This window comes from Rhea pennata, chromosome 6 (genome assembly GCF_028389875.1).
Source record: "Rhea pennata isolate bPtePen1 chromosome 6, bPtePen1.pri, whole genome shotgun sequence".
Classification (NCBI taxonomy): Eukaryota; Metazoa; Chordata; class Aves; order Rheiformes; family Rheidae; genus Rhea; species Rhea pennata.
The window spans coordinates 34967693-34979903 of record NC_084668.1 but is presented as its reverse complement, the minus strand read 5'-3'; the positions used below and the strand labels follow the sequence as shown (position 1 = coordinate 34979903).

At 40.7% G+C, this 12211-nt stretch overlaps 1 protein-coding gene across 2 annotated transcripts in view; it reads right to left on the bottom strand.

The window, feature by feature from the left end:
* Nucleotides 1-3451: 3451 nt before the first annotated feature.
* PLEKHM3 (pleckstrin homology domain containing M3) overlaps nt 3452-12211 on the bottom strand; it is an 85628-nt gene continuing 76868 nt past the window's right edge. Inside the window, exon 7 of one of the 2 annotated variants that reach the window (XM_062579148.1) lies at nt 3452-3517. In XM_062579148.1, the coding sequence (XP_062435132.1) occupies nt 3490-3517 (28 nt within the window). In that variant the 3' untranslated portion in view covers nt 3452-3489. Of the gene's footprint in view, nt 3518-4320; nt 10727-12211 lie in introns of those variants that run through there. The other variant, XM_062579147.1, reaches the window with a different exon arrangement.

Below are 12211 nucleotides of genomic sequence, written 5' to 3'. Positions count from 1 at the left end.
GTTAGTGCTGCCCTGTGTTTAGAAGCAAGGAAATGAAAAACCACTGTGTATCGTAACATACCTCTTAATTCATCCTCTGCTGCAATACGCACACCTTTACCCCTGTTGTCCAACCCAGGCAGTGTACCACACCCTGCGCCGAACCCAGCTGCAGCAGCACTGCCATGAGCACCCTGGTGGCGGCACACTTCCCAACAGCCAGAGGGACTGCCCTGTTCGTTAAGACAGAAGGCCACGCTTAGCTAAACATGCTAAGGTCAACTCTCAGTATTTGTGGGCCTTGCCAGCATTTCTATGAAATGTCAAAGGATAATTCAGTTCAAATAAATCCCTGCTCTCTGGAAGAGCACTCACCTCTCTCCATGGATTGCAAGGCAGACTCTTCAGCTGCCTAAGGCTACTAAAATTGTGTAGTGGGAATATCCTCTCCGAGACAAAAATCTCTAGTTACCTGCTCTGAATGTAGCAAATAGGCTGCTTCTGCTCCCCTTCCCCTAGCAGGCCTCCATATGGCTCCTACTGACAGCTATGGAAAAATTTGCATGGATTACCACAGGAGCTGGAGGAGGGTCTTATATAGTGAGACTTTTCTGTCTCCCCTTTGCCCTAAGCCCTTCACAGAAGTACTTTACTGTTTTATGACAGTGCAGTAACACTTGACATAAATTTCTAAGCACAGCTAACAATGTCAATATTGTGTAAATACCTACAGTAAAGACCCATACTTTTATTATACTTTCTCTCTCTCTCTCTTTTTTTTTTTTTTTTACCTGCTATCACCCAGGGCTAATTCTGTGAAGAATGCACATCCAGTTATTTTGTTTTACAAGGAATCTGCCAATTTTATAAACTGCTACAGCTCACGTCTCTAAACACTGAGAGCCCAACTCCGGTACTTTTACAAACTGCAGCTTTCACTGAAGTCAGCAGAGCTCATATCTGCTTAAAGGATCGATCATGCTCTCTGTTAAATCAAAGAGACTAATACTCTTCAAAAGTGCAGAGTCCAAGTCAAAACAGGACATTTTGCAATAAGTACACAACAAACAACATGAACCAATGTCACAAGCCATTGCACACCAATGTCTGATGACAGAAATAAGCTGGGATCTCAGTTCTCCCATCCCTAACCCTGCTCCCACAGGAGTCTGCATCCTGTTGCCCACGGAAATCAGGGGAATTACTTGCAGGGGAAGGCACAGTTCAGTAGAGAGCTGCTCACCACATTTCACGCCTTAGTCACTGTACTTTTAGTACTTCCTGCACTGTTAGTCACAGGTGAGATTAATTTATAAACTTCAGTGCGATGAAGATACTTTGGACTGAACTGCTCCATGCACACTGATTACATCTATTACTTTATTACACAGATTAAGTAGGTGTGTATTCTTACATTTAAACAATATTTAATGTTACTAACAATTTCTTCCCGTTCACTTTTAAACATATCTTATTGTACTTATGCAATAAACACCTGGGAACTATCAAGTCTATATGAAGTTCAGCCCTTCACACAAGTTCTTATCTGACTTCTCTTGCTTTCCAGATGAGCCTCATAACCTCATTTTTTATATCTGAGGCTAATGCCTCAGATTTAATTATAGAAAATCAAGACTTTTACTGTAAACAATGAAGCCACTTTTTAGCATGTTTGCAGCCTCAGTGCCAAGGTTTATATTTGTCTGTGCTTAAAATGGTTGGAATTTATTCCTGCTTGCCTTGGAGACTTTGTCTGGTTTTACTTGTGACACCTAATTATCTGAGATGCTTTTCACCACCTTCTCATATTAGTAATACTAAGGCCTCTAGATGGAACCACTGTTTTGGAGAGTATTGAATTAAACAAGAACTCCATATAGCCCAGAGCTATATGCACATGAAAGCCCACTCTCAAGAATATTTCACTTGCCCTCAGCATGCCTTTTTCAGTGAAAAGCTATGGTAACCTCAAAACTGGAAGGCCCCTCCCCAGTGGGAGAAAGCCAGCCACATTTGGGTTAATTTATTATTATAGTGTAATCTGGACTATGTCATACACATAATGGAAACCTGACAAATTGGATGAAAAAAAAAAAGCATCTTTTTGAGCCTAGAGCACAGTTCTGAACAGAGAGCTTGGGCCATTTTATTTTAAATAGTGTCCTCAAGACTTCTTAAACTTGTAGACTTACCACTGTTACTTATTCCTGGAAGAAGGATTATGTTCTACTTATGCCACCTTTTAGAAAATCAATCAAACAAACAATAAACCTAGTGATAAAGCGGGAGACTTAACCTCAGACCTTTCAAATTCATCATTTAGGAAAAGTCTTTCTGTTCTGATACTGCAGGGTGCATTCTCCTTTGTCACAGAAAACTCATCATAGAGACAATTCCTGAATTAAACCAAAGTGTTAATTTTGGTCTAAGGGCTAGAGAGTAACTTTTTTTTTTTTTTTTTTTTTTTTTTTTTTTTTTTTTTAATGAACTGTTCTAACCTTTAGGGGAAGAGCTGGAGCTTGGCTTGGCGTGTTCAGGTCTATATAGTACTATTCACAGGACTTGGCCACACTGGTTCAATCTACCATAAAGCATTTAATGTGTGAAGAAAATATGGAAGGACAAAATCCAGAAGGCTGTATGCTAGACTTAAGGGGTTGCGAGATTTGCTTCTGATCTAATATTGCCTAACACATAAGCCTACATGGTTATACTACCTGCCCCACCAGAATGAGAGGTGTCAACCATGAGGGAGACAAGGTTGGTGGATAGTTTGTGGGTGCTAGCCTGTCCCCATTGCTCAGCATCAGAAGCAAACACCAGTTTTTCTACTGTTTCCCAGGGGACCTGGAAAGGCTGAGGTTTTCCGTGGCCTGCTGAGCTAAAGGCTAGTTGATAAATTGCAGAAAAGGTTAAGAGAATTACCCAACAAATCTGGCTTTTGGGGGATTAAGAACAGGGCTGTCAATGTAAGGTTTTATTGGGATAGTTATACCTCACTGCAGGGCACAGCTTCGTTGTGATGACAACATAGGGCAGGAAGAAAAATCCCAGTGATTCAGTTCCTGACCGAAGCCAGAAGAAATGTTGCCTGAAACTCTAGCCCCAGTTTGCCTTGTGACTGCTATTGGAATATGCTCTTTTAGCGACTCATTTCAATGATGGGTTCATACATTGAAACAGAGCACAAAAAGGAGGTCGGAAAGAGATGGTGAGGGCAGAAGCTGCACAAATACAGCCGTGTGAGGACAAGAAAAACAAGCAAAGGCTAATGCTCCTCCCAAAGCTTACCAGACCCATCATCTCCATTCTGCAGCGATGCTTCCTTCCCACTGTCTCTTACTCCGACAAATAAGGAGTGCAGGGGGCAGTGAAAGGGGATGGAGGTGTCGTAACTGAATTTGCTCACCTTGTAAAGCAAGTAAGAAGGAAGAGATGGTCATGCACATGGTTCCCTCATGCAGCTTGTGTGGTCCCAGTCAAACATTAACCCGTTGCTCATAGCCAATTTCATCGTGTCGATGAAGTCCAAAGGTACCTGCAGGAGAGAGGGTTGACATTCCTGGTGGCCTCTCGGTCTCTCTGAGGAGGAGATTGAGAGAGGGGATCTCACCTGTCGTTCTGGGGGGCTCTTTGACAGTAGGTTTTAGTCTCTGGTTCTGCTGCAGAGACTTTGCAGTCTTTACAGTCCTTACTAAATCCCAGGTCTTGGGGAGCTGCTGAAGCTCCTTGCTCGGTGCACCAGGAGAAGGCAGCTCAGGAGAGTGGCAACCACACCTTCTCCTCTAGCCGCCAGGCAGAGCTGCCTGAACCAGAAATCGCTACAGTGAGGGCATGATCCTGCTCTCACAGGGCTTTAGCCCTTCAGTACAACTGGAAGGTGCCTCCCTTCTGGCCCTTAATCTGGACCTTCTAGTAGAGGTCCACAGGGTAGCCGTGCACAGAGGCTGCATTGTGGTGGCAGGAGCAGCAGCCTTCCTACAACTCCTGCATGCCATGCAGGAGCTTGGTGTCCAAAGGTGCCAACCATCGCTCCCGGTAAGCTCCACTGGGAGCTGCTGAGGCTCTTCACCTTTAAAAATCCTGGCAATTATGACTTCTGAAAAAGCTTAAGAGATTTAATTGGAAATCCAAATACCCAAAACCTGGAAATACCATCAATGACTGCACCAGAGACTTCCTGGCTCAGACCTGAGAACAGTAAATACGATAATTTGCTTAGATTTGGAACATTTTCACCAGCAGCTTAGTTTTCTTAAGGAAATCAGTATTCTTTCAAAGCTTTTGTCCTACCCATGGTGCAGTACCCAGCAGAAAGCAAATTAAACAGGACACAAGTAATGTTTTTGTAGTATTTATTGAGAGTTGCCTTTATACACGAGGGACTGCTGCTCTGATGCTGTCACAAATGACCCAAAGAAACCCTGCTCAAGTGTCAACAAGCAATTCAACTCACTTAATTTAAATTATAATGTCATTACACATCAATAATAAATTAAGACTATTGCCCAACAGTTGCAGATTAATTTAAAAAATCCTTGTCAAAAGTAAATAAACCGAAACAAACAAGAGCAACGAACACAAATAATGATGTTGCCAATAAGTTAACAGATAGAGTACAGCAACACATAGTGGTTTCCAAAAAATTTGGGGTGCACTGCCACTAATGCTAAAATCCATCCATAAGTGCTGTAGGCGACCTGGGAGCTCAGGAGGGAAGGAAAGCCCAGATCGACACAGACAGAGGCAGCTCAGCTCTCTGTCGGTCAGACCCAGCTTCACCCATTCCACCAAATTGCTCTGAAGTCAGTTTTGAAGCTGTCTTTATAGTTTAGGTGCAAAACCTTTCAAACATCCTTTTTGCTAATGAATTTTTACTTTGTTTAGCTCAAGTACAGAAGGGATTATACGGCTAACCTGCTATATAATAGGTGTCAGTGTCATTAAAAATCAGTTTGAAAACAAACACCTTTTTAAACAAGATCAACTTCGTAGACAAGTGCATAAGCAAAACTGAAATAAATCCTTTTTCCACTGAAACAGCAGTGTGTATTCAAGGATTTATATTACTTTAAAGCAGCGATTAGGCATGAATAAATAAATAATTGAGCCATTAACGCTTCAGTATGAAGACAAAGCTTAATACACTTTGGTCCTAGACAGTTAATAGCTTTCCAGGCCTGGACTGCTCTGGTGCTGCCCATGAGAGGTGTCCTTGTGATTTGGATTAATGACTACCCTAAGGGATTTGGAGGCAAATGGCATTTGAAGATATGTCCCAAATCAGTGTGCACACTGTGGTTTTCAAGTAATGAAGGACCACGCGCATTATCCTCTGGGCTGTCTCCTCACTTCACTGCTAAAATGCAGTGACAGGACTGCCATTTTCAAATGGGATTCCTGCTACTGGTGTCAAAAGTGGACTTAACAGATCACAATCAGTATAGACATATGCCCAGGACCGAAAAACACACACTAAAAGGGTTAGCTGCTTATTTGCTAAAATTTAAGCAGATAACCCCCTCGCTAACATAAAACTGCCCAAATTCTTGCTGGATTAGCCTTCAGAGAACCAGGCTGCAGTCAAACCTGGCTTTGAGGCAATGCCTTTTCCACCACAGTACTGACCCCACGCTGCAGCGTGGGCAGGGAGGCCAGGTAGGACACCCTCTCCATGTAGCATGCACTGGCCAGTGGTCTCATGACCTAAGCCTGTTCCCATGCCCAATGCTTCTGAGTATTATAATGTAAAACTCCTAAAGGTCTCATGTAAGCACAACTTCATTTGCTGCTGAAGAGAAGCCCAGCTATTCTCCAGAATATCGGTAATCAAAATCAGTACCTTCTCCATGTTAACCTTTCCCATCTTTTCCTCTCAAAGCAGAGATAGTAAATAAATTTTATGGTTATCTACCTAGCAAGACAGGAACTGCCAGGAGTCTTCATTTTTGAAAATTTAAGGCACCAAGTTAAGCAAAAGTGAAGGGTTTCCATGCAGCTTGGTGATATCAGAGCTGATGTATGTAGTCTGTAGAGCTCAATTCATGAGGGCAAAACAAGCAAACTGATTCACTCAGCTGCCCCTGCAAAGCAGCCTGTGCAACCATGGGACAGCTTCGGTTTAAGTCTACAAGTTAATCAAAAGCAGATTCAATCAGGAAATCCAAAATAGGAAGATAGATGCTAATATACAGTACTGTAAGGCACTCCTACTAGAAAGGGAAAATTGGAAGGTAAATTACGAAGAAGAGAACGATTAGTCTTGACTGGTTCAACATCAACACAATGAGCTACAAAACCTCAAGTCTAGGTTTAGACTCATCACTGTGAGCAGAGATGACAGAGAGAAAGTGAGAAGAAAGGAGAGGAATTGGCTTACAGCAGAGCAGTAGACAACAAGAGATAAGATTAAATGATTATTTGATTAAACTCCTTTTATATAGACCAAGAGTTGGTTGTAATCCAGCCCCTGACCTTAGAAAGCACAGGGAACTCAATTGCTTCTGTTGCTACAGGGAGAAAACAAAATAGAACTTTGCAGCTTCCCCATTTCATTGTAATCAGACATCCTATGTTGCTTTTTTTTTTTTTTTTTTTTTTTTTTTTTAAGTCTTGCAGGACATCATCATCAATCAATTAATATATGCACAGCATCCTGGTATTAATTATTAAGAAAAGTCTTAACAAGAGCATCGCTAGAGGTACCTTGATGATTCATTCCTAAGAGGGCCATCAAAGCCTGTGGAGTACCATGGTCATCCTCATCAGAATTCCTCATCAGAAAGAATCTTATCTCACTTATCTAAGAAACCAGCAAAACTACGAGTTTCTATCAGTCCAGCAATGAGTCCATACTGGTAAGTACCAACCAGGATATTGTGTCATATCATGAGGTAATTGTTTTTCATCACCTAAGACAGACGCAGAAAGGTGATAGAAAGATTTCTGCATGAGAGATCCAAATATTCCAGGACAGGGGAAGTAAAGGAATCCAAAATGGCCATTTTCCTTTTCCTAATTTTAGTGCAGCAAGAACGCTAAGAATCAACAAGAATAGTTTACCAGTAAAAGCCCAAACACAGATGCCTCAAGATGCATTTTACAGACAGATTAGGACAAGGACGGATTCAGACATCCAAATTCGGTGAGACTTGGTGAATTTCTTGTTCTATAGTTTGACGATATTAAAAAAGCTGCAGTATGCATCCCCTGGATACACCCTTCCCCCATTAAAGGAAAGCTAAAAGGCATGGATGAAAGAGGAAAAGACAAAGGGTTGAATAAATATCTCTATGTTGCCCTGTGTTAAACAATCTCAGACTAACTAAACTGAGATTTGAAATATTCTGTGTAGTTGTAAAGAATCAGGCAACAGTCAATTTCCATGAAGCACTCTACTTCTACATGATTCTAAGCTCTGTACAAGCAAGTAACAGCAGTAACTGGATGTATGGATCAATGCCTCCTCCATAAGCTAAGACAGCACTTTGTGAAGGAGACAAGCAGCGCGTTTTCTATTTGATTCACAATGAAATGTTATTGTCCAAACTTACTTCATGCACGGACAGAACGAGATGAGAAGTACCAATATATTAAGTTCCACTTGTGAGTAGTGGGGAAGAGAGATTCACCCAGTCTGGAGAGATCCCAGGTACTTTTCCAGCTGGTGCCCACCCAGAAGTCTACAGACTGCAGCATGTGGCAGGCTATGGGAAGCAGAATGGGAAAACAGTAGCACTGGCGACCAGCGTGCAGCAACACTATGTAACGGCAGCAGAGACAACCACGCGAGAGTGGCTGGAAACACTGCTGTCGGAAAGCCAAACCACCTACAGAAACCAAGGCTGCCTCCCAGCTACCAAGTGGCTTTTGTAGGAAAACTGTCCCTTTAGTAATACGAGCAGTAGTTTCTGTTTATTCTTTTGCCTTGCAGTCCTGAAAAATGAACTGGGTTTGTTCCTACTCCATCCATACTTTCTGAGGACAAGATCAGGTCTTAGTTATGTTCTTGAAAGAACAGACGATTAGACTCCTGTCTCCGAGGCAGAACACTACATTCTGCCATGCACATCTATACAGAATGACTTTTTATGGATAGGAGCTAAGCATCCCTGAGAAGAAAATATCTTCCACATTACGGTCTACTCCTACAGCTGCCAGAGGAAGTTATGTTACTTTTCCAAGGTGGAAATGAACATATATCCATTTTAGAAACTGGCTCTCAAATTCCAACACACTACAGTATGAAAAACACCACTTTTTTTTTCTTTAAATGACCCACCATTATGTCTGCAGCCAACTCAAAATAGCACCTGCAAAGTCCTGACAGTTTCTGAGCTACTGCCTTTACCATAGTACTGGTCTCAGTGACACATGCTGAAAATAACATGGGAGTGTACTGTTTATTCAGCCACTACTACTGCAGTTCCTGTTTGCATGACTAATTCCACAGCACATCTCCTGGTGTTTGCATTTGTGAACATGCAGGGAATTCTTCACGTGGAAATGGACCTGCAAGGAGCATTATGGATGATAGCTGAAAGCAACTCATTTCACATAAAAAACAATGAGCTGAGGCACAGCAGTCCTTGTGTAGAGGAAGTATTAATTTTAGTAATAAAAGTACATGATTCACCAAATTTGTTAAATATGGGAATCCCTCTACTATTTCGCCAAGAACATGAAAAAACCCCTCACTTCCTTCTTAAAAAAAAAAAAAGAAAGAAAGAAAGAAAAACACCACTGTGAGGAGGACTTCTGGAAAAGAAAGGCACTGGTTGTCTAATGTACACAGATATAAACATGCTTCTATATGTATAGTACTTGCACTCATTTGAAAAAGCTCCGACTCAGCTACTTTCTTTGACTGGAAGCTGGAAAAGGTAACTACCTATACTCCAGTGCAAGGCAATTCTTTGTAGCTTTCTTGGCCCTTAACATAAGCATTATGTACCCTGTTCTTTTATTTAAAACAGGTCAGTGACTAGTGAGCTGCTTCAATGATTGAGACTGCTTTCTGCCTTGAATATAACAGCCCATGGATTATATAGTAAGCAAAGATCAATATTCTGCATTTTAACAAACCTGTGTGAAAGGAGAGAAAAAATACACATGCATATGACTGTGGATTTTTTCCTGAAACCATATTTGCTTTCTATAGACACATACATATATATGTACATATATATGAATGCATTCATATGTATGTAATACACATTACTGCAGGGTCTGCAGAAAGAGTTAAGAATGTCAATTCAAGTGAGGAGGATCTCCAGGTACTCACTGGAGGTGACACCATAATGAACTAAACATACTATCAGTGGTGACACACACATATTTCCCCAATCAAATCTATCACATACTCCTCTTTCACAATATACACAATGTACTGTGTTTAATACTTCCCTGTGTTCCAGGTAAATGAGGCAGAACCGTACCTCGAAGAACATCTCTCTCCACCATGCAAGTCACTATAGAAGTATAAAATCCTTAGAGCTTCCAGAGAATGTGGGACACAAATTGCACGTGAACACAGCAAAGGAAATAAATATGTTTCACAATTTTGGAGATATTTTCTAATTAAGGAGGACAAGACACTTTTCTGTCTAGCAGTCTATGACGTTGAGGTTAGAGAAGCAGGTCAAGTAAACTTCATGTGATAAAATCAAAAGTAATGTGAACACCTACAGTGTCTTCAAATGTGAGACTAGCAGGAGATCAAAATCAACATCATCTTACTGGAGATGAGGATGTGGCCTCAGATAGACCAAGAATAACTATCGTAAAACTGAATGGACTTCAGTGAGGAAGCATGACTGATATACCTAGACTGAAGAAAAATAGTAGTAAGTTCCCTGCTTATCTGCTTATGTAGTATTCCACAGGGCTGGGTATAAATATATAAACATAGCTAAAAGAATTCTTCTGCATCTTAGGCTTGCAAGCATCTTGAATAAGGTTAAATGGGAGATACTTTTCTTCCCTCAGGAGGAGTGACAAATGCACGCATTGATCCTTTAAAAATACCACTCTCCGGTTGGAAACATGAGGAAATGCAATCCCACGTCCATGTCAGATGGAGCAGGTAGGCTTAAAACCACTCCTGCCCTATTTGGTTCTGTAAAACCAAACCTCACCAAAACCTCTGCCAAGGCTAATAATAAATAATATAGATAAATAAGTAGATGAGCCATCAATTCTAAATGAGCAACATCAAAAATAATAACTAAGAATGTGGTCATGGCAAGAAATATTTTCTGCCTTGAGAAAAAGTCTTTTCTGAAGGTGGAATAGAAAAGGTTGGGTGCTTAATTAGTTAGACCTAAAGCATTTCAAGTAAATCACATTTTGTATGAGAGCTACCAGCTGGACTTCAACGCAAAATGCAATTTGGCCATCAGTATTTCAAAGCCAATAAGGCTTTGTGGCCACTTTGGCAGCTGCTATTCACAGATGAAGAAGGTCAGATATTATTTTGTAAAAAGATTTCTGCCTGGCTAAGTTGAGAAGTTTCTTGAACTGTCAACTGGGTAAGAGATTCTCTTCAGGCTGGCCATTGCCTTAAGGCAGTCATGTGTTCTGATATGACAGCTCAAACATATTGTAAGACTCTTCAAAGTTTTCATCCATATTCAGTCGCCTCCAGAAGGATTTCTGCTTCTTCTGTAATTCTTTACGCACGCACCGAGGGCATGGTACAGCCTTCACTTTGCACTCAGAGTGGAAGACAGCACCACAGCTTTCACACCTGCAAATACAAATTAGCATCAAAATGAATGACAAAATATGACCAGAGCATGCAATGGACTTCCAAAGGACTGTGGGCAGCAGACATTCGTCCAAACAGCTGTAGTAGCTCCAAGAGTGCTGAGGTTCAAAAGCAGGAAAGCTGCGTAAGACACGAGCTTCCCCACACCTCTACTGCTGTAAAGCCACTCAGGGCTACCAAAATCAGTTGACTTCCATCTACTTGAACTTGCTGAGAATCCCTCCCAGCATTTCCACTTTACAGACAGAAATTATTAAAAAGATTAATACTTATCTTCTTAAAAACTAGCATTCAGGTCTTTCACAGAATAGACTTTTTTTCTTGTTTATGAAAGACAAGTCTGCTGCTTTGGTTTCTAAATGAAGAAATATTTGTTTTCATTAAGATGCATTTTGGCATTAGGAACAATAAAGATGCAACATTTTGCTCATTAAAATTCCAGTGGTGTGGTCAGCTATTCTGGAAAAAGTGAAGTGCAGGCTACTTCAACAGCAAGAAAAAAGTCATTCAACAAACAAAAAAACACAGAAAATGATTAGATTATATTTTCTGCTCTGTGTCATGTGGAAGGTTGCACTAGATCATTGTAACTAGGTCCTGGCACTCAAAAACTGTGTTATTTTTTTCTAGAATGTGATACGATAACATCGGACAAATGAAATGCTCTGTGAAGGTGGCTGGATTACTTCGAGGGCACTCTGAGCCCACGAATGTAATGTCATGGCAGGTCAATGCCCAGCTCTGGATGGCTCCTGTGGAGAGGGCTAGAGCTGAAGAGCTGGACAGTCGCATCTTTTCAATGCAAATAACTGTCTGTAGAGATGAGTAAGTCATTGTCTTACTGCAGCAAATGGATCAAATGAAAAAGATAAAAGGATGACAGTGTCAGAGGTGCAAAGTCTTAGTTTACATTTGCATAAATAAATAATGAAAGTAACAAAACTTGAATCTTTAGAGCAATTTTTCGATAAATGAGGGGCACTGATCAGCCTTGTGAGTTCGTGGTAAGTCTTGCAATGCCTTGTACTTTACTTTCCTTATGTCGCAGCTACTATAGTTGAATGATTATGTGAGAATCTGAGCCTGCATTATTATGCCTTTACTTTTTTTTTTTTTTAAAAAAGCAAGGTTCTTGACTTCAAGACTGAAGAAAAATTGAAAACATGAAGAAATAAACGCTAAAAAAAAGAGAGAAACTAAAAGGCAAATAAAAGCTACCTTTAAAAACAAATCTGTGATATTTGGCTTGCAGTCTGGCAACACAGAGAAGTTCATAAGGTAATACAGACAGCTTTATTAACTATATTGGCTGCATTGGCCTCTATAACGTTTTAAAAGCAATTCTTGATCTGGCTATGCTTTAAATTCTATACATGACTCCAAACATGGTCTAAATTTTAGTCACTGCAGAGCTCAGAGAGGCAGATTCTTAGCTACCATAATTTGATAAAATTCAAATAACAG